The sequence below is a fragment of the Malus sylvestris genome, chromosome 8, assembly GCF_916048215.2.
Source record: "Malus sylvestris chromosome 8, drMalSylv7.2, whole genome shotgun sequence".
Classification (NCBI taxonomy): domain Eukaryota; kingdom Viridiplantae; phylum Streptophyta; class Magnoliopsida; order Rosales; family Rosaceae; genus Malus; species Malus sylvestris.
The window spans coordinates 24,131,859-24,155,027 of NC_062267.1; the positions used below are offsets into that span (position 1 = coordinate 24,131,859).

Sequence of the window (23,169 nt, forward strand, 5' to 3'; positions counted from 1 at the left end):
GACAAACAAGCTGGTGATATTTGGACTATGCACAGGAATAGACGCTTCACTCACCTAGGTAGTCGCAGGATTCAAGGTTGCACCAAGGGAACTGTGCATGGCGGTGGTGCAAGTGAGTCCCCCGCCATGAACCACCGCTCCCCGACCAGAAGGGTTGTCTGGGGCCGTGAGATAGAACTCCAAACGCACCATGATCCAAAGGAAAAAGTGAGTTAAGGGGATTAAGAACAATACGTGAAACACTCGCTCCATTCACATTCCGAATTCCATATTCGATTGGATTGTTGACTGCACCAGCAGAACGCAGCGCCAAAAGGCAGTTTTGGTCATGGGGGGCTGGGCATTTTTGTCAGAATTGTAGGACCAACAAGCATGAGCTATTTTATCAACAATTTTGTCAGAATTGATCATTAATTATCATAAAAAGGGTTTAGTGTCTTGAATGTGTATGGATTATGAAAAATGCCATGTTGTTCTCTAAGGGTGCGTTTGGTACGTGGGACGGGACGGGACGGAACGGGACGAGGCGTTCCGTCCCGCGTTTGGTGCGCCAAAAATGGATGAAACGGGCTGTTCCACGGGACAGATTTTGGGTGTTTTTGCGTCCCATCTGCCCCCCTGGAACGGGTTTGTTCCACGTCTGTAGAACACAATGTTTTACCATTTTAAGACAAATATACCCCATGTCTTTTTCAAAAATTACACCTTCGTTCCGTCCCGTTCCGTCCCGTCTGCGTACCAAACGCACCCTAAAGATCACATTAATAAATTACAAGGCAGCAGCTAATTAAACTATTAGCCTAAAAAATTGATCAGCAGGTGAACGGTGAACCAGAAATATATAGTTAGACCTGAGACTGAAAGGATTAATTAATTGGACATTTTCAAGGATTCTGATGGTGCATTTGGTTACAAGCTTTTCTTGAGCTGGTTTTGTTGAATGGCTTGTAGAATGGACAAAGATTGTCTGCCCTCCTAGTTATGGTGCCCTTCCATGCCCTCCTATTTTGTGCGGTCATGGTTAAGCCACGTCAACATTTTATATTAAATTTTTAATGAGATATTAAGACAAAAAACAATAAAAATATAAAATATTAACGTGACTTAACCGTGACCGCACAAAATAAGAGGGCATGGAAGGGCACCACAACTAGGAGGGTAGACAATCCTTGTCCTTGTAGAATCACTTGGGAACACGTGCAGGTGTCAACGGCGCGGCTGGCAGAAATTTTGAAGAAACAACGTTAGCTGAGATGTTAGTCGCAGGTTGTCATGCATCATGACAGAGACCATTGCTAAACTCTAACCTTTATATTTGCGTGTACCGAACTGTTTACCGGACACACTGAAAAATCTTGATTCAATTAATGCTATGATTCAAAAAAGAAAATATGAATTGTGTAGTTGGGCTTCTACAGTCTTTGATCTATTTGTTACTCAATGACGAACAATAAGTACTACTCACCTATAAATTTGATATAAAAAATAAAGATTAAAACACTATGAAAACACATCCATTTATTTTCCATATATCAAATTTAAGGGTACCATCCATTTCTTGTTCACTCACTACATGACCACGTGACATTTGTATGGGCTTGTGTAGTTTAAAAAACTCTCGACCTTTCCCGCGTCCCGTCCTAGTGCTATTTTGAAACGGTCACTTGCATTCTAAATTCTAATACATATGATAATAATATCCCAATGGTGATAAGTTTCCCTCCCATTATATATTCCTGCTCATTATGCATATTGATTTGATAAGCGCATAATTAGATATAATATGTAAACCAAACGTAGAGGGAGTAACACATAGATATACTACAAGTAGCTAGGATGTTACGATGAGGTGATGTATGTAGTATGTCGCAAACTGAAGAATGGAATGAGCCACTCAAACTTCTTGCTATATACTAAAGCAAAATAAAATTGAGTGAAAATTTTTGAAAGACAAAATAAAATTGATCTAGTCCAGCTGTTTATTACTCTCTAGATCTCTTTCTTTCTCTCTTTATACTACAAGTAGCTAGGATGTTACGATGATGTTATGTATGTATAGTATGTCGCAAATTGAAGAATGGAATGAGCCACTCAAACTCGTGACACTTGCTATATGCTAAAACAAAAACAAAAAATTGAGTGTTTTTGGACAACAAAGATCCTAGCTTTAAACAATAAAACTAGGATTTATGATTTTTTTTTCCAGAATAACACAAAAGTATAATTGTTTATTTGCCTGAGGGTAGTTATTTTGCTCAAAAATCTTTAAGGACGTTAGCTTTTATCAGAGCACTGAAGCTTGTTGTTTTGGTTTTATTTTTTTCCTAATTTTCCTTAGTTTCTAGGTGATTTGGATATCAAAGACCCTAGCTTTAAACAATAAAACTACGACTTATCATTTTTTTTCCAAAAATAATACAAAAATATCTTAGTTTATTTCGTTGAGGCTAGTGATTTTGCTCATTGATCTTTATAAGGCTTTAGCTTTTATCAGAGTAATGATTCATTCTTAGGTTTACCACTCCATTTTAGCAATAAAGTTGGTTTGTTTTGCACATATTTCCTTAGTTTATAGGTGTTTGGGATATAAAGATTTTAACTTTAAGCATTGATTGATAGTGTTAGCATTGCGGGCGCTAACATATCAATCTGTAAAGATGACTTCAAGGAGGCTGAGCTTGGTGGCAATGTGCAGGAGTTAAAGAGGTGTTTACAAGGTGCCAAAATGGTGATAGTGGCAGCAGGCATTTCCAGAAATGCTATGAAGTTCACTTATGATCAGATTCTAGCCTTCAATTCTCCCATTATCGATCGTGCGATCGATGCCATCGCCCTTCATTGTGCTGATGCTTTCATATGCTTCCTGACCCAACCAATAGAGCATGCAATGAGGTCCACGGCAAAAGCCTTGAAGTCAAATATAGGATTTGATCCATTGAAGCTCCATGGTTTCTGCGTTACCGATCTGTCCCAGTTTAGTTTTAAGATAGAGGAGTATTACTATAAGTCCAAGACAAATATTCAAGTGCCAGTAGGTATGGCGGGTTATGCGTTGGAGTGCATAGAGCAAAGCCAGATCAGCAAGTTTGGTCGTGGAATGGCAACGCTTTGGCTGGAAATTTATGTTGCGAAATATATCACAGATTGCATCCGAAAGCTGATGCTTGATAACAAGCCCTGATAAGGGAGATCATTTGGTCGATGGAAAGGTCTTCGGCTTTTGCTTCTGCTGGACTTTTTAAGTTGTAATGCTTTTATTATGTTATGTTCTAGGTTGTACGGTAGCAATTATGTCCTTTGACACGTCGGTTTTAGGGCATGTTTAGTACCACTCTCCTTGATAATATTAGCAAAATCTTAGGTAACTAGTCTAATGGAAACCATCGCAAGTGCCTCACATAACCTAAGAAGGAACAAACAAAACAACCGAGACCAATAGTTGCACTGCATCTGATTCCTTATTCTAAACCAGCAGCTCGAATTAAACGTCATGGGATTGACTTCTGTCTAGGAAACAACAATATTCATTAATAGAATCCATAAATTCTCTGCTTAAATTTGTGCAGGGGTTCGTCAATCCCAAGATAGAGTCACAAAGTTAACATTCATGATACGGTCACAAGTTAAATTGACCTAAAATCAACTATACATAAATCACTCCTTCATGACTGCTTACAACCTCACCGATGCGGTAAACTTTATAAGCAGCTCCATTCCCATCCTCTTCAAGTATCCTGTGGGATGCCTCCGGACTCACAACAAGAACCATGCCAATTCCCATGTTAAAAGTCCGTCTCATCTCAGCCTCTTCTACTCTTCCGGCCTTCTGGATCCATTTGAAAACTGGTGGGACTTCCCATGAGTCTTTATAAATGACCGCTCCTAGGCCTTTCGGGAACACTCGGGGTATATTTTCTGTGAAACCACCCCCTGTGATATGAGCTACTCCGTTGACACCTCCCTTGCTTATTAAGTCAAGGACCTGCATGTTCCAGTGCAAGGCAATAATAAGTTAACAAAAAGCTCAATGACGGGAGCATTTGCATTTTGTTTTTCAGTAGCTAGTTATTTAGGTCCTACAGAAATATGCATCTGCAGAGCATAATAGTGGGAAGCGGAAGTAGGGTTTGATCGATGTCGACCCTACCTGATTAACATATATCACAGTCGGGACCATCAAAGCTTCGCCAAATGTAACACCTTCTCCACCAGGCAGTTGGTCCTTGAGAGAAACCCCAGTATCAGCAAGAACCCTGTAAAGACATGGATACAACAGTAGTAAGGTAGGGATATTTTTCCATGAGTAGTTGAGTCAACCAACCGGCCGGTGGGACATAAAATTTAATCGCATACTACAAGCTACTTGCTGTAGACTACATACTATCGTATGAAAACAGCTAACGAAAACTGAACGTTAATTTTTTAAATATGTAAGAAGCTGAATCGCCAACCTTCTCACAAGAGAAAAACCATTGGAATGAACCCCACTGGACGGCAGGCCAATGATGACATCTCCGGGAGCAATGTTTTTCCCATCAATGATCGAATCCTTTTTCACAGCTCCAACAGCAGAGCCGCCCAGGTCATACTCGCCGTCTTTGTAAAAATCCGGCATCTCTGCAGTCTAAAATCGTACTCAATTATCAGCAACACGTGTATACCTTACAAAAAAAGTTTGTATAAATTGAGGATTGAAAACATTAAGATTTATTCCCCATGTTGGGAAAGATTTATTCTCCAGGTTACAGAGACACAGGGCAATTAATGGCACAATTCAAAATAACTAGTTAGTCGCGAATACCTCTCCGCCTGAAAGTTTACAGCTGCAGCCAGATTGTTGGCAACCATCGCGAATACCTTGTATAACCTAAGAAGAAGAAGAAGAAGAAGAAGAAGAGTGCAGTTATTGGGCATGATAATGTACTAGTGCAATCCAAAAAGCTTAGGCATTGTGCGTGCGTGAAGTCTACCTTGACAGCGATATCAACATCAAGGCGGCTTGTAGAAAAGTAATCCTGGAAAGATAATGGCTTCGCCCCACAAGTAACGATATCATTGACATTCATGGCAACCTGAGAGTTGAACGAACGAACGAATGAACGAACGATAGAACGAATATAGTCGGGGCATTGGAAAAGCAATTATCAATAGAAAATAATATGTATACAAGAAGCGGAGGTGGTAGATTACCAAATCAATACCAATGGTGTCATGAATTCCAGTCTCAAAAGCAAGCTTAAGTTTAGTTCCAACGCCATCCGTCCCGTGAACAAGGCATACGTCATCTTCTGTTGAGGAATCATCACCATACAATTACAATTGCAAACGGTATACAACAAAATTCAAACGTTAATTAATTAATTAATTAATTGATTATATACGTAAATTAATCATACGTACCGCGGAGTATCTCATCATGGACAATACCCCCAAAGGATCCAATTTCAGGAGCCATGGCTTTAATTTTATCAACAAGCGCCGTTCCAGCATCTATATCTACACCAGCATCCTTGTACGTCAGACCTCCTCCTCCGCCGGCCTCCTGCTCCGAAGACAACACGCGCCGGCTCTGCGAAATTTTACCCGCTGATGATGCTGGTGAAGACAGAGAGAGAAACCCAACTGATGATGATGATGATGATGATGGCGGCAGTCTGCATAGATGGGCTCCGGAGTAAGAGGATCTTAGCCAAGACGCTTGGAAGGCGGTGATCATGCCGTAGGCAGCCATTGTAAATTTGCAACGGGGAGGCCGACGGTTGTCTGCGACGGAGGGAGCTGGAGCGGAGGGAGCGCTCACCTGATATCACACGAATGACAAACCCTAACCCTAACCCTAACACACACCCCCTAAGTTGAGTTCGACTAGCAAGCGATTTCCGAACTCCCCAAATCAGACCAGTCCCATTCGTAGGGTCCCCGGCACGATACAAACTAGCTTTTCGACTTTTGGGAAATGGGCCGAATTCAATTTCTTTTGCAGGAATCCGGATTCTCGCCGGATTTTCTTGAGAGGATTTTTGGAATAAGTGAATCGTATTTGTTCATCGTATATTGTGTGCTTAGAAATTATTTTAAATATTTTTATTTAAAATTAAATCCGAACTGTATTTAACAAAAACTAACCTCACGATTTATAGTAAATTAATACAATTTACAAATCTCTAAGATACTCACCAAAAGATCCGGAGAGGATTATGTTGACTTTTGCAGTGCTTTATACACATTAGAAAACAACGGTCTATACAAATAGACAAAAACAGGGGAGTTTTAACGAAAAGAGCATGTTACTATTCATTCTTAATAGCTTTAATGAAAAGGGCTTGGACAAAATTTAATTTAACAAAAAACTACCCTATATTATTATTTAATCAAAAGGGCTTCATATTTAATTATAAGAACAAAACTAATCTATTTCAGGCCCACAACCATTAAACCCACAATTGATGAATTAAAAGCCCAAAACGAAATAAATTTTTTTTCCAACCCCTGCCCCTAACAGAAATCCCATTCTGTCAGCCAATCTGTTAGAATTAAACTTCTTTTTATTTAAGTATGCCACTTCCTCATTAATCCACCAAACAGATATTAATAGGTTTGTCGTTCAAAAGCTGCCTACCTCCTCCAACGAACCAGCTTCCTCTCACCCTTCAATAAAACTGTCTTCCGAGCTTGTAATTGCATGATTCTTTTCAAAATTATGATCTACACCCTACTTTCCAATAAAAAAAGGGCTGGAGAGTAGGATGGGAGTCTAACATCTTGAGGAAGAAAGATTATAGAAGGTTGAGAAAGCTTCATTCTTGACATTGAAGAACATGGATGAACAGATGAAGTTCTTTCATGTGTAAGAGAAAATTTCTCGTTCTTATTCTTTTTATCAACATATTTTCTTCTCTCTCTAATATTGCAATAAATTCTGTGTATGTTTCAATTGGAAAGAAATAAGAAAGACTGAAAATAGTTTTAAGCCACAATTTTGTGTTTGACACATTGCATGGTGATATTAAAAGCTTAGTTTGGTTACGAGAGGATGGATTAGGAATTTAGGACACTTATAGTGACTGATACCTATGGCCAAATTTTGCGAATTTTCAAAGAAAATTTAAACAGCATGCCGATAAACTAACTTGAGTAACTACCACACATAGAAATTAATTTAATAAACTTACCAGGGATCTTATCAGCTAAACCAAGTGTCTGACATATTTCTAGCGCATGCTTCTGCTGAGAAATCCTTCCAAGAAACACTAAAGTCTCTCAATGTCTTTGTGATGCGAAGTTTTATGATGCGAATGAGCTTCAAAGTCTTTGTGCGATTGTTGCTAAGGATGAACACACAACTGAATTATCCTGGGCCTTTGGTATGACTGGTAAGGCACTTGGTAAGATCTTTTTGCTTGTTCATGTTTATATCTAAATTTCTAATTTGCTTATGTTGTCTCTTTATTTTATTGCATACATATATGAATGGTTTCCTGATTTACTTTGCAAAGTCGAATGTTCCTATTACTAGTGTTCCGTTTAAGAAATAGTCAGTGTTTAGTTTACGAAACAGTGATAGTACTAGTGTTTCGTTTATGAAATAGTGATAGTATTAATGTTCGGTTTAAAATGTAGTCAGTGTTTAATTTAAGAAATAGTGTTCATTTTAAGAAGTAGTCAATGTTCAGTTAAGAAATAGTGATAGTATTAGTGTTCCGTTTGAGAAATAATTAGTGTTTAGTTTACAAAACAGTGATAGTACTAGTGTTCGTTTGATAAATAGTCAATGTTTAGTTTACGAAATAGTGACAATACTAATGTTCCGTTTATGAAATAGTGATAGTACTAATGTTCGGTTTAAGATATAGTCAGTGTTTAATTTAAGAAATAATGTTCATTTTAAGTAGTCAATGTTCAGTTAAGAAATAGTGATAGTACTAGTGTTCCGTTTGAGAAATAATCAGTATTTAGTTTACGAAACAGTGATAATACTAGTGTTCCGTTTAATAAATAGTCAGTGTTTAGTTTATGAAACAGTGATAGTACTAGCATTCCGTTTAAGAAATAGTCAGTGTTTAGTTTACCAAATAGTGATAGTACTAGTGTTCCGTTTAAGAAATAGTCAGTGTTTAGTTTACGAAACAGTGATAGTACTAGTGTTCGTTTGATAAATAGTCAGTGTTTAGTTTACGAAATAATGACAATACTTTATTAGTAAAAAATCAATTATTAACAAATATATTATATTACCTTGATTGAACACGGATACACTATTTATGAAACCTGTTTTCATAAGAAAATAACAAAGAACACTAGCTATAACCCATTTAATAATGATGGATCTTTTTACAACCTGTTTTCCATCTCCTCTCATCCCCTTTTTCACCTAGCTTTTGGCTGCTGTTTTGGCCTCTTTTATGTTGTCTATGTTGCTTGCCCTTCGGGGCTGGAGTGCTTTCTGCCTCCCTCATTTGTTCCTTGGCGGCTCCCCTTTTTATATGATCTCTTCGATTTCAACCAAAAACTAATGATGGACCATGGCTAATAATAACTAACTCTACCACATGCTACTTGTGCGCTGTAACATCATATCATTGCTATGGTGGTTACCAAGTTCTTAATTGAAATTAGCACATAGCTGACTTCCAATCTCAGTAGATATGTTGAAGAATGAAAGGTCCTTATATTCTGAATGTAACCGCCTACCTGAATAATCCAACTCAGTTTACCTCTTTAAACAACTCCACCACAAATTTAAGGCTATTGGACAAATTAACACCCTTAATACTTACAGAGCCCCCAAATCTCAATCAAGAAGATCAGTAACTTCAAATGCGTATTTCATTAACAAAAAACCAGAAGAAGAATGATTGATTTGAAATTAGAGAAGAAAACTGGAACCGGAAATTGAATAGGAATTCCAATTGGAAGATTTACCTGCAATCACTAGATGATCGAGGGAATTCTTGATCATCTAGAACTGAGCAAGATAGTTTGCCATGTTCGACCTCGATCTGTACCAGACATATGCAATTGTTCATTATCGATATATATATATATATATATATAGAGAGAGAGAGAGAGAGAGAGAGAGAGAGAGAGAGAAAGAGACCTATACAAACATGTAGAGAGAGAGAGAGAGAGAGAGAGAGAGAGAGAGAGCTAAGTGAGATGGTGGTTGCAAGTGTGTGAGTTTTATAAGGCAAGCCCGTACTTCCCTTTTTTTTAACGGTTGAGGAAAGGTACACGGCAAAGGTATGCCTTCAGGGCAAAATCGGAAACTCATTAGTTGGGCCAGTTTTATTGGGCTGGTTTCATGTTGGATTTGTCCTAATCATTAAATAAAGTTTGTACATGGCTTTTGGTTAAGATTCAAAGTTTTGAAGCCCTTTTCATTAGTTTTCCTCAATCAAAATGACATTTTGTGTATGAAAAGTCCATAATGGATCAAACTCTCTTCTTTATTTACTCTTATGCCATTAAAAGTGGTCCACATTAATGTTGACATTTCCGTTTGGAAATACATTATTTTACATGATGTTATTCAGCTTATGCTAATTTACATGATGCTAATTTGCTGCCAAAAGAGAGAGTGGCGGGAATAAAACGCGAGCTGAAGCAATGACTAGGGTTGTTGGTTCGTAAATTTACCTCTCATCCAAAAAAAACAAAAAAGGCGCTTTTGATATGGCTTTAATTATCTTTTTGCCCTTGCAACTATTTTGGAATTGGATTTTGTCCAATACATAAGCCATATTTTCAATAAACTTAACAGGGGAAAGGAAATGCCACTAAGTTAGTCTGACAATATTCCTCTTTATTTATAAGTGAGAGATTTTAGGTTCAAATTAGTTTACCCATTGTGTGGTTTAGCCAAACTTCCTCTTTTTTTTTAATGTAAAATATATTGTTGTACTAAAAAAACAAAAGAAAGGAAAGGGATTCACCCAAAGTACAAGACTCCCATGATACCTAGTGACTTGGACGGCCTTGATTACATTCAGGACTATGGCTTTGCCTCCATTCACCAACATAGGACTATCCACTTCTACAAAATCATGCTACAAAAGCATATTACAATAAGGCCTCGTTTGGTGGATCATATAAGAGACCGGATAAGACTAATAATACGAATCTGGTCGTTTGGTGTTCTCTCGTATTAAATAGTCGTCGGATTAATTTAGGGGTGTATTCAATTGGGATTTTGAGGGAATTTAATTCTTTTAATGAATCTAGGGGTATTCAATTAGGATTTTAAGTGATTATCTGAAATTCAATGTGTATCCAATCAGGATTTTAAGATAGTTTATTAGAATCCTTTGAAATCTGGATTTTTAAAGATATTTATAACATTCCGGGTGTATTCAATTAGAATTTAATTTTAAAGAATTTCAAAATATGGAGGAATTAGAGGAAATTGGAGAGATTTTGTAGTGTATTTTAAGCATCTACAAATCTCACTTCTCCCCATGAGATTTCGAGGGAATTGAATCAAAATTTTACATAGAATCTCTCCAAATCAATTAAACTCCATAAAAATCCATAAAAATCTTTCAAATTCCGAATTGGATATGTCATCGTTAGTTAGTCTGCTTATTTAGTAGGGTATACACCTGCATAATAAAACATTCCAAAAGGATTGGATTATTAGTCCGATTCCCTTCCCTCTCTCTCACACTTCTTCTCCACGAAACCTCATCTTGCCGTCGTCCCTCTCACCATCATCGTTCTCGCTGACGTCACTCTCCCTGTTGTCGTTCTTGACGGTACCGTCAACGCCTACGACCGGTCTTCCTCTGCTACAAGAGCCTCGAGGCAAAAAGTGTTGAACCTTCTATCCCAACACCGATCTCTGCCTTGCACCCATCACCTTACATCCATCATTCCAATCTAAATTAAACGAATGACTGAAATCAATCTAATCTGGTACAAAGGTATTGGAGATTTGAAGGTTAATGCATAGTCTGAGTCGAGAAAATCGGATTCGACCTATGTAGTCATTGTTATAATACATGAGAAGACATTGTAAAAAGGAAGCAGAAACTATGAATAATGATAGAGATTTTGGTGAAGAAGGAAGTAGAAATTATGAATAATGATAGAGATCTTGATAAAATTGGTGTGAGATTTGTGAGGATGGATGGTGGATTATATGGAGGATTCATAAAGGATTTGGTTGTAGATAATGCCACGTGGCATGCTGTCATTCGTTAAAAATCTGATGGAAATATATCCTCAAAGATTGTAAACAAATTATGACACGTGGCGCTACGTGATTGGTTAATAAGCTTATCGGAAATCCATCACCAATAATTGTATTTTCGGATAATGACACGTGGCTCAACAAGTACGATTAAAAATCTTATTGGAAATCCATCACTAATAATTGTCTTTTCGGATTTTATGACACGTGACGGAACGAGAACGATTAAAAATCTTATCCGAAATTACAAATAAAATTATTTTGTATTATTTTATAACTTTTCGGATAATGATACGTGGCGTAACGAGAATGATTAAAAATCTTATCCGAAATTACAAATAAAATTATTTTGTATTATTTTATAAATAAAAAATACTAATATTTTATTGCCTATTGCCAAGGCTATTGAAGTGCAACGGTAGAGATGCAAAAGACGGTTACTGTTCATTAAGAGTATTTACTATTCACTAGGTGGATAGCATAGTGTATTGCTTGGGGGGGGGTTCCCACATTGGAACTGCTCGAAGAACAATTCCACCCCTAAAGACTTTGCGCCGGCACCCAGTGCATTTATCCACTCAAGTGAACAGTAATAGACCCCAATGAATAGTAATATGCCAAAGCATCTCCACCCCTAACAAAAAATAGCCTAGTCAATTTTATTAAAATATTAATGTTTTTTATTACAATGGTCATCTTGTCCGACTCATCATCGTCAGCCCTTATACCTTCTCCGTCGTCCTCCACTTTCGTTTTCCTTTTCTCCTTCTTGTTCTCTACCTCGGCCTCCACTTTCTCCTTCCCTTTTTCTTCTTGTTCTTGTTCTCTGCTTGGGTCGGTGCTGAAGCTGGGCCAACCAGTCTCAGTCACGACCACCAGAATGTTCTTGTATCATGCAACAACCATGGCTCTGATGACGGCGTCAACCATCATGTCGAGAGGTTTTGGTATCGGACGCCCGTGGTGAGGTAATCTTGGAATCTGAATGGGTGCTTCTGAAACAGGGGAAACTCGGCCTCCGCCTTGCTCTCGCTGGAGTTGTCATCCTCTTCCTTCACAGCTTCCTCTTTCGCTTCTTCCACCTCCACATCTTCTTTCTTCGCCTGCTCTTTCTTATTCTGAGTTCCCTTGACCTTCTTCCTCGCCGGCGCCACGGGTCACCAGTTTGATTTCGCCGGCGCCACCAACTACTTTTCTACTTGCTCAGTCGTCTTGCATTTCCTCGGCGCCATTCCCACAAAATCCACGCTAATATGCCGATCCCTGGCTCTGTCAATTATGGGCTGGCCTGGAGACCAGCTTGGGCTGGGTGCCAGGCAATTGAATGGGCTGGAGTGGATAAGATAAATAGTTATCAGATAGTACTGACTATTTTAGTTGGATAAGATAAATAGTTATCGAATAGTAATGACTAAATTTGTCTAACATTTAGTACAATATTCTGACTAACAACCATATTATTTATACTATGTTTGATACTATATCGGATAGGAAGAATTCAAAGTATTATTACTTTTAAGATAAAAATTGACGATTAATGGAAAAAATGGAAGAAAAAAAAATACACATGAATTTACAACCACCAAATGGGTCAAATTAAAAAAGAACAAAATTAAAAATTGAAATCATCTCTTCAGTCTTCTCTTCCCCAGATCTCTCCACTACACCCCCAACACCTTCACTCCCCATCTCCTTACAATTCTGGGAGCTCTTGTCTCCAGCTAGCTCTCTCACTCCCAGGTCGTAGACAAAGCAGGAGAAATCTCTTGTAGTATAACAATGACTACATAGGTCGAATTTGATTTTCTCGACTCAGACTATGCATTAACATTCAAATCTCCAATACCTTTTGTACCAGATTGGATTGATTTCAGTCATTCGTTTAATTTAGATTGGAATGATGGATGTAAGGTGATGGGGGAAAAGCAGAGATCGGTGTTGGGATAAAAGGTTCAACACTTTTTGCCTCGGGGCTCTTGTAGCAGAGGAAGACCGGCCATAAGCGTTGACGGTACCGTCAAGAACGACAACAGGGAGAGTGACGTCGGCGTGAACGATGATGGCGAGAGGGCCGACGGCGAGAACGACGACTGCGAGAGGAGGTGTCGTGGAGAAGAAGTGTGAGAGAGGGAAGGGAACCGGACGAATAATCCACTCCTTTTGGAAGGGTTTATTATGCAGGTGTATACCCTACTAAATAAGCAGATTGACTAACGATGGCGTATCCAATTCGGATTTTGAAAGATTTTAATGGATTTTTATGGAGTTTAATTGATTTGGAGAGATTCTATGTAAAATTTTGATTCAATTCCCTCGAAATCTCATGGAGAGAAGTGAGATTTGTAGATGCTTAAAATACATTACAAAATCTCTCCAATTTCCTCTAATTCCTCAATTTTTGAAATTCTTTAAAATTAAATTCTAATTGAATACACCTGGAATGTTATAAACATCTCTAAAATTCTAATTGGATACATCCAAATTTCTAAAGATTCTAATAAACTACCTTAAAATTCTGATTTGATACACATTGAATTTCAGATAATCACTTAAAATCCTAATTGAATACCCCTAGATTCATTAAAAGAGTTAAATTCCCTCAAAATCCCAATTGAATATACCCCTAAATTAATCCGACGACTATTTAATACGAGAGAACACCAAACGACCAGATTCGTATTATTAGTCTTATCCGGTCTCTTATACGATCCACCAAACGAGGTCTTATTGTAATCTGCTTTTGTACCATGATTTTGTAGAAGTGGATGGTCCTATGTTGGTGAATGGAGGCAAAGCCATAGTCCCGAATGTAATCAAGGCCGTCCAAGTCACTAGGTATCGTGGGATTCTTGTACTTTTGGTGAATCCCATTCCTTTCTTTTTTTTAGTACAACAATGTATTTTACATTAAAAAAAGAGGAAGTTTGGCTAATAGGTAAACTAATTTGAACCTAAAATCTCTCACTTATAAATAAAGAGGAATACTGTCAGACCGTAGTACTTAGTGGCATTTCCTTTCCCTTGTTAAGTTTATTGAAAATATGGCTTATGTATTGGACAAAATCCAATTCCAAAATAGTTGCAAGGGCAAAAAGATAATTAAAGCCATATCAAAACCACCTTTTTTGTTTTTTGGATGAGAGGTAAATTTACGAAACAACAACCTTAGCCATTGCTTCAGCTCGCGTTTTATTCCCGCCACTCTCTCTTTGTGATCTCCGTTGCTTTCGGCATAAACCCAGCTAGTCACTCTCACTCAGTTACCATGGTCTCCTCCTTGAAACCAAACACTCAGCTCTCTCGCTGCTTACCCACTTCGCCCAGACCCTCTTTCTCCACCCCCAACTCCGCCTAAACCCAACTATGCACACTCCCACCTGGGTCTCACTCCGCCGCCTTCTCCGCCCTGTCCATGTCTTCCTCCCCCCGAAACTTCTTGGAAAACCCACGTGCTTTAAGCCTCCAAACACGAGTCCGGAGAAAGTGGGAGCGGCTATGTCGGTCTGACGTATAAGGGCGCGGGTGTTTTGGGCACTTCTTTTGCTTCATCTTCATGAACATGCGAGGCATCATCGGGTGTAGAGTGTAGAGGGGTGATGTTCATGAAAACTTCTGGACCGACAGGCACAACTTTGAATTTAGGACAATCTTTGACAATATTCCAACATTCCCACCGGTTGAATGATTTATTTTGCTTTTGGTTTTGGCACCATACCAAGCTTGTGCTTGAAGTTGCTACACAATGCGGGATAAGAAATAATTATAATGAAAGTAGGTAACAAATAAATAATACGAACAAATAATTATAATGAAAGTAGGTAACAAATAAATAATACAAACAAATAATTATAATGAAAGTAGGTAACAAATAAATGATACAAACAAATAATTATAATGTAAATTTGGGTATAGTACAAACAAATAAATAATATATTGTTACTTGATCCGCGTAATTTTCTCAACTTCGAAGATTAGTACTAGCTTGTGCCAAGGCGTCTCTCCACGTACTAAATGATTGGCTAAGTAATTTCCAACGACTGGACATCGATTCTTTGGTTCTTTTCCCACCCATTTTCTCAAGATAATTGGTATGAATAAGACTCCACATTTCTCGCAACGGCATCTCATTACCCGTAAGCGAACTATGAGTAACTTTAACCTAGCTAGTACACAACGCAACATCTTCAAGAAGCGTCCAATTCGTATCTACATTAGTAGTCATTTTGTTGAAAAAAATTAAATTGAAACTTTGAGAGAAAAATAGGAATGTGATTGAAAGTAGTTGAGAAAATATGAAATTGTGTTGTAAGATAGATGGTAATGAGAAGGTATTTATAGAAAAGTAAAACCAATTTTTTTAAAAAAATTTCAAATTTTTTTTCGGATTTTTATTCATTTTTTACAATTTTTAAAAATTGTTTATTCAACTGATTAATATTTGCCGTTGGATTTAAAACAATTTGGATTCCAACACTCCAAATAATATTTCCGAATTTTAAAAGTATTTTTTATTTATAAAGGAGAATAATATCAACCATTGATATTAAATAATATTTTTTTTGTTTTTTTTACCGTTGCAAATCTGACGGTCCACATTTTCTTGCCGTTGAGATCCAACGGACCATGGGAAGTCATGTGGCTTCCCAACGATAACAATTTGAAACTGCGCCGCATGCCCCATTCGCTGAAAACATGTCGGGTGACGCGCCCCCACGAGCGGGTGCAGTGCACGTGCCTGACAGAAAAAAATAAAAAAAGGGGCTAACGTCAGCCTTGCGTTAGATAGCCTTCGGGCTCGCAGACTGGCAATTCGTGATAGGCCTGGTGCTCGGGCCTACCCTGTCCCTCGGGCTCTCACACGCTGGAGTCAATAGGCCGGGCTCTTGGGCCCTGTTTGCTGGCCTGTCCCCCGAGCTCCAGCCAACGCTGGAAGTGCTCTTAGCCAAAAGAAAAATATCCTTACTTTTTATTTTAAATTTATCATTTTAAAGGAGAGTGAGAGGATTTGAAATTATTGTAATAATTTAGGAGAGGAAGGAGTCTCAAACTCAAGAGACATGAATATAAATCTAACACTTTATTCATTAAGATATTGGACCCCATGCAAATAATATCCTTACATCCAAGGACAAAGTCTATTAAATCAATCCAACTGTTGGTATGTGATTTGCAAACTTAATTATCTCCATGAACTTTGTTCTTAATTATTAGACAAATTAACAAATGTTTATAGGTGATTTAATTAAAAGTTTCTGAAGCATGTGTAGCAATGGGCATTCTGATAATTATTTCTTTTCATAGTAAATTTATTTCTATCAGTTTGCCGTAAAAACTAAAACTAAATGTGTATGAGCAAATGTGTCATTTTCCTTTCAAAATAGAATTTAAAAAGTTTACGATGTTTCGAAGGATAGAATATACCAGAGATTTTTATTGTTAAATATTAATTTTTGAACTTTTAAATAAAAATCTAACGAAAACACCCGGAGTATATATCCCTTACTCTATTAGATTAATTGGAGATTTATGCTCTTTAATTTACTATTATGCTCGTAATTTTTATGAATAGTAGTAAGGCCCCTGCAGCTGTTCTCCCAACCATTTGACCATGCACATTGAACACACTTAAAAATGGACATAAGTTTCAACAATGAGTAATGCTAGAGAGACTCAATTTGGAGACTAATTTTTGAAAATTAAAGGAGATTGAAGTTGATTATTGGTTTATTACTTAAGCGTTGATAGACGTGCTCATTTGTATTGGTGTCACATAATTTAGTTTACAAATTGAGTCTCCCTAGCATTACCCTGCAATCCCTTCAACATATAGAAAAAAAAAGAGCTTGCATGCATGCACGCATGTGTTATTGCAGTCCTCGGCCCTTGTTCGTAGCTTAATTATATGATTAGAAAATAGGCAACTAGACAATTTTCCCACTCCTTTGCCCCTTCGACGACAGTAGAGATTGGTGGAGTAACCACCTTACGTGTCCCGTCAGTCCTAGGTTGGCAGAACCTCAACTGCTGGGCCATTATTGCAGTGCAAAGAGTTGCATGATAGCAGAGGAGTAGCTAGGTGACTTGCCCCTGTGATTAGACAAAGATGGATTCCCCAAAACGTCAGAGGTCCCGATGGTGGGTACAGCTTGAAAAGTGTTAGCATTAGTCCCAGTGGATTTTGCACTGGTCATGATCTCCACAGAGGAAGTCGTGCAATGAGTCAATGACAAACAAGCTGGTGATATTGGGACTATGCACAGGAATAGACGCTTCACTCACCTAGGTAGTCGCAGGATTCAAGGTTGCGCCAAGGGAACGCGGTGGTGCAAGTGAGACCCCCGCCATGAACCACCGCTCCCCGACCAGAAGGGTCTTCTGGGGGCCGTGAGATAGAACTCCAAACGCACCATGATCTAAAGGAAAAAGTGAGTTAAGGGGATTAAGAACAATACCTGAAACACTCACTGCATTCGCATTCCGAATTCCATATTCGATTGGATTTGTTGACTGCTCCAGCAGAACGCAGCGCCAAAAGGCAGTTTTGGTCATGCGGGGCTTGGCATTTTCGTCAGAATTGTAGGACCAACAAGCATGAGCTATTTTATCAACAATTTTGTCAGAATTGATCATTAATATCATAAAAAGGGTTTAGGATTTTGATTGTGTATGGATTATGAAATGCCATGTTGTTCTCTAATGATCACATTAATAAATTACAAGGTAGCAGCTAATTAACCTATTAGCCTAAAAAATTGATCAGCAGGTGAACAGTGAACCAGAAATATAGTTAGACCTTAGACCTAGAGGATTAATTAATTGGACATTTTCAAGGATTCTGATGGTGTATTTGGTTACAAGCTTTTCTTGCGTTGGTTTTGTTGAATGGCTTGTAGGATCACTTGGGAACAGGTGCAGGTGTCAACGGCGCGGCTGGCAACGTTAGCTGCAATGTTAGTCGCAGGTTGCCATGCATCATGACAGAGACCACTGCTGAACTCTAACCTTTATATTTGTGTGTACCGAACTGTTTTTCCGGCACACTGAAAAATCTCATCAGAATTCAATTAATGCTATAATTCAAAAAGAAAATATGAATTGGGCAGTTGGACTTATACAGTGTTTTATTTATTTGTTAGTCAGTGACGAACAATAAGTGCTACTCACTTATAAATTTAATATAAAAAAATAAAGATTAAAACGCTATAAAAACACATTCATTTATTTTCTATATATCAAATTTAAGGGTTCGTTACCATCCATTTCTTGGTCACTTACTAGGTGACCACGTGACATTTGTATGGGCTTGTGCATTTACGTGTGTGTATATGTGTGTGTGTGTATATATATATATATATATATATATATATATATATATAGTTTAAAAACCTCTCGACCTTTTCCGCGTTCCTTCCATTGGATCCTCGCTGGATTCTTTTACTAGGGATCTTGTGATCGTTACCATTCATCGTATATCGTGCGGTCAGTTTTCATTAAGTACTATTTATATTTAATTTTAAAATTTAAATTTTGAAATGATTTCTGATCGCACGATGTACGATGAATGGTTACGATCACGAGATCTCTAGAATCCATAGGAAAAGGATCCGTGCCGGATCCTTTTCCCTTCCTAATGCTATTTGAAACGGCCACTTGCATTCTAAATTCTAATACATATGATAATAATATCCCGATAAGTTTCCCTCCCATTATATATTCCTGCTCATTATGCATATTGATTTGATAAGCACATAATTAGATATAATATATAAACCAAACGTAGAGGGAGTAACACATAGATATACTACAAGTAGCTAGGATGTTACGATGAGGTGATGTATGTAGTATGTCGCAAACTGAAGAATGGAATGAGCCACTCAAACTTCTTGCTATATACTAAAACAAAATAAAATTGAGTGAAATTTTTTGAAAGACAAAATAAAATTGATCCAATTCAGTTGTTTATTACTCTCTAGATCTCTTTGTTTCTCTCTTTATACTACAAGTAGCTAGGATGTTACGATGATGTCATGTATGTATAGTGTGTCACAGATTGAAGACTGGAATGAGCCACTCAAACTCGTGACACTTGCTATATACTAAAACAAAATAAAATTAAAAATTTTGAAAGACAAAATAAAATCGATCCAATCTAACTGTTCATTACTCTCTCTCTCTCTCTCTCTCTCTCTCTCTCTCTCTCTCTCTCTTATTCCCTTGTTTTTAAGGTTTTGATTGTGCTGACACGTGGCATTGTACCTCCCTTATTCACGTCCTTAAGACATGGCCAAGGATCCCTCCAACACCACCACCCCCCCCACCCCCCTCTCCCCCCCCTTCCGCCCCTCTCGCCTTCCTGCCTATAAATACACTTTGGTGTGGAAACAAAATTGCACACCAGAGACCTTCGATTAGCTAGCTAATTACGGTATGACATCTTTTTAGACTATGCTTGTGTGTATAGCTGTTCTTGAATTAGAGGAATGAAAATGATGCTTTAGCTTTTATTTTTTCTTTCCTTCTCATTTTTCCTGAGTTTATGGGTGCTTCGGACATCAAAGATCCTACCTTTAAGCAATAAAGCTAGGGTTTTATGATTTTTTTCCAAAAATAATACAAAAAATATCTTAGTTTGTATCCTTGAGGCTAGTGATTTTGCTCAGAAACCTTTAGAGGTGTTAGCTTTTATTAGAGCAATGAAGCTTGGTGTTGTTTGATTTTTCTCATTTTCCCTCAGTTTCTAGGTGCTTCCGACATCAAAGATTCTAGCTTTAAGCAATAAAGCTGGGGTTTATGGTTTCTTTCAAAAAATAATACACAAAAATATCTTAGTTTATTTCCTTGAGGCTAATGATTTTGCTCAAAAATCTCTGAAGGCTTTAGCTTTTATTAGAGCAATGAAGCTTGGTGTTTCGGTTTGATTTTTCTTATTTTTCCTTAGTTTCTAGGTATTTTTGGACAACAAAGATCCTAGCTTTAAACAATAAAACTAGGATTTATGATTTTTTGTAGTATAATTGTTTATTTCCCTGAGGGTAGTTATTTAGCTCAAAAATCTTTAAGGGCATTAGCTTTTATCAGAGCACTGAAGCTTGTTGTTTTGATTTTATTTTTTCCTAATTTTCCTTAGTTTCTAGGTGCTCTCTGGACATCAAAGATCCTAGCTTTAAATAATAAAGTTAGGATTTATGATTCTTTTCCAAAATGATACAAAAATATCATTGTTATTTCCTTGAGGCTAGTAATTTTGCTCAAAAATCTTAGAAGGCTTTAGCTTTTATCAGAGCAATGAAGTTGGGTATTGGTTTTATTTTTTCTTATTTTCCTTAGTTTAGCTAGGTGCTCTGGACATCAAAGATCCTAGCTTTAAAGAATATAGCTATGGCTTATGATTTCTTTCCCCAAAAATGATACAAAAATATCTTAGTTCATTTCCTTCAGGGTAGTGATTTTGTTAAAAAAAATTTAAGGCCTTTAGCTTTTATTAGAGCAGTGGAAGCTTGGTATATTGGTTTGATTTTTTCTTATTTTTCCTTAGTTTCTAGGTGCTTTGGACATCAAAAATCCTAGCTTTAGACAATAAAGCTAGGGTTTATGATTTTTTTCCCCAGAAATAATACAAAAATATCTTAGTTTATTTCCTTAAGGCTAGTGATTTTGCTCATTGATCTTTATAAGGCTTTAGCTTTTATCAGAGCAATGATTCATTCTTAGGTTTACCACTCCATTTTAGCAATAAAGTTGGTTTGTTTTGCACATAATTCCTTAGTTTATAGGTGTTTGGGATATAAAGATTTTAGCTTTAAGCAACGGTTTGTGATTTGTTTTCAAAACAAGTTGAAATTCTTCCATTTGAACGAACTATGAAAAAAAAGTTTTAAACTTTTATTAGATTGAATGGAGTAAGGTTATATTTTACTAGTATGGAAATATTTTATTGATAAAAATATATAATTGTAGGTTTACCGCTCCATTTCAGCATATATCTATCTTCCTGACTATTATTTGAAATTTTATTTCATAATTACTTAATTTCCTAGCTGTAATGCTTAGTGCTAGAGTTTGTGATTTTTTTCATACATATATATATATATAAGAACAAAAGTATCGTATAAATTTAGCGGTCAAATAATAATAATAATAATCTCCATCGACTTACTACCCATTACTATATCAGTTAGCTGTGTTGGATGGCTGAGTTACCAAATTTATTGTAATGGGTAGTAATGGGTAGCAATAAATTTGGGTAGTAATGGGTAGTAATGTGTTGGATGGCTGACTTACTACCCAAATTTATTGTAATGGGTAGCAATAAATTTATTGCTACCCATTACTACCCATTACTACCCATTACAATAAATTTGGTAACTCAGCCATCCAACACACCTAACTGATATAGTAATGGGTAGTAAGTCGATGGAGATTATTATTATTATTATTATTATTCTTTGACCGCTAAATTTATACGATACTTTTGTTCTTATATATATATATATATATATATATATATATATGTATGAAAAAAATCACAAACTCTAGCACTAAGCATTACAGCTAGGAAATTAAGTAATTATGAAACAAAATTTCAAATAATAGTCAGGAAGATAGATATATGCTGAAATGGAGCGGTAAACCTACAATTATATATTTTTATCAATAAAATATTTCCATACTAGTAAAATATAACCTTACTCCATTCAATCTAATAAAAGTTTAAAACTTTTTTTTCATTAGTTCGTTCAAATGGAAGAATTTCAACTTGTTTTGAAAAAAAATCACAAACCGTTTCTTAAAGCTAAAATCTTTATATCCCAAACACTTATAAACTAAGGAATTATGTGCAAAACAAACCAACTTTATTGCTAAAATGGAGTGGTAAACCTAAGAATGAATCATTGCTCTGATAAAAGCTAAAGCCTTATAAAGATCAATGAGCAAAATCACTAGCCTTAAGGAAATAAACTAAGATATTTTTGTATTATGTTTGGGAAAAAAATGATAAGTTTTAGTTTTATTGTTTAAAGCTAGGGTGTTTGATGTCCAAAGCACCTAGAAACTAAGGAAAAATAAGAAAAAAATCAAACCAAAACACCAAGGTTCATTGCTCGAACAAAAGCTAAAGCCTTTAAAGATTTTTGAGCAAAATCACCAGCCTCAAGGAAATGAAGTAAGATATTTTTGTATTATTTCTGGGGAAAAAAATCATAAACCCTAGCTTTAGACAATAAAGCTAGGATCTTTGATGTCCAAAGCACCTAGAAACTAAGGAAAAATAAGAAAAAATCAAACCAATATACCAAGCTTCCACTGCTCTAATAAAAGCTAAAGGCCTTAAATTTTTTTTAACAAAATCACTACCCTGAAGGAAATGAACTAATATATTTTTGTATTATTTTTGGGGAAAGAAATCATAAGCCATAGCTGTATTATTTAAAGCTAGGATCTTTGATGTCCAAAGCACCTAGCTAAACTAAGGAAAATAAGAAAAAATAAAACCAAACCCAACTTCATTGCTCTGATAAAAGTTAAAGCCTTCTAAGATTTTTGAGCAAAATTACTAGCCTCAAGGAAATAACAATGATATTTTTGTATCATTTTGGAAAAGAATCATAAATCCTAACTTTATTATTTAAAGCTAGGATCTTTGATGTCCAGAGAGCACCTAGAAACTAAGGAAAATTAGGAAAAAATAAAATCAAAACAACAAGCTTCAGTGCTCTGATAAAAGCTAACGCCCTTAAAGATTTTTGAGCTAAATAACTACCCTCAGGGAAATAAACAATTATACTTTTGTATTATTTTGGAAAAAAAAATCATAAATCCTAGTTTTATTATTTAAAGCTAGGATCTTTGTTGTCCAAAAAAAAATAAGAAAAATCAAACCAAAACACCAAGCTTCATTGCTCTAATAAAAGCTAAAGCCTTCAGAGATTTTTGAGCAAAATCATTAGTCTCAAGGAAATAAAGTAAGATATTTTTGTGTA

At 36.6% G+C, this 23,169-nt stretch overlaps 2 protein-coding genes and 1 long non-coding RNA gene across 3 annotated transcripts in view; 2 read left to right on the plus strand and 1 right to left on the minus strand.

Moving 5' to 3' along the window:
• Window positions 1–27: 27 nt before the first annotated feature.
• LOC126631457 (malate dehydrogenase, chloroplastic-like) lies at window positions 28–3,181 on the plus strand. Its single transcript, XM_050301583.1, has 2 exons — window positions 28–112; window positions 2,607–3,181. Exons 1-2 carry the CDS (start codon window positions 28–30, stop codon window positions 3,179–3,181), a joined length of 660 nt encoding a protein of 219 aa, XP_050157540.1.
• A 342-nt stretch (window positions 3,182–3,523) lies between these two features.
• On the minus strand, window positions 3,524–6,002 carry LOC126631054 (phosphoribosylformylglycinamidine cyclo-ligase, chloroplastic/mitochondrial-like). The gene is made up of 7 exons (XM_050301207.1): window positions 5,401–6,002; window positions 5,191–5,288; window positions 4,971–5,072; window positions 4,802–4,867; window positions 4,452–4,624; window positions 4,148–4,253; window positions 3,524–3,982 (listed from the first exon to the last, which is right to left on the minus strand). Exons 1-7 carry the CDS (start codon window positions 5,729–5,731, stop codon window positions 3,644–3,646), a joined length of 1,215 nt encoding a protein of 404 aa, XP_050157164.1. The 5' UTR covers window positions 5,732–6,002; the 3' UTR covers window positions 3,524–3,643.
• A 7,932-nt stretch (window positions 6,003–13,934) lies between these two features.
• Window positions 13,935–23,169, plus strand: part of LOC126631059 (uncharacterized) — a 28,695-nt gene continuing 19,460 nt past the window's right edge. Inside the window, exon 1 of the long non-coding RNA XR_007626223.1 lies at window positions 13,935–14,023. This is a non-coding gene — a long non-coding RNA (uncharacterized LOC126631059). The remainder of the gene's footprint in view (window positions 14,024–23,169) is intronic.

Excerpts from the sequence above, each read along its gene's own strand:
- LOC126631457 (XM_050301583.1), top strand. The coding sequence starts at position 28 with ATGCACAGGAATAGACGCTTCACTCACCTAGGTAGTCGCAGGATTCAA. Across the intron at positions 113-2,606 it reads TGTGCATGGCGGTGGTGCAA|CATTGATTGATAGTGTTAGC; the intron begins GTGAGTCCCCCG and ends TTTAACTTTAAG.
- LOC126631054 (XM_050301207.1), bottom strand. The coding sequence starts at position 5,731 with ATGGCTGCCTACGGCATGATCACCGCCTTCCAAGCGTCTTGGCTAAGA. Across the intron at positions 5,289-5,400 it reads CCATGATGAGATACTCCGCG|AAGATGACGTATGCCTTGTT; the intron begins GTACGTATGATT and ends ATTCCTCAACAG. Across the intron at positions 5,073-5,190 it reads ACACCATTGGTATTGATTTG|GTTGCCATGAATGTCAATGA; the intron begins GTAATCTACCAC and ends TTCAACTCTCAG.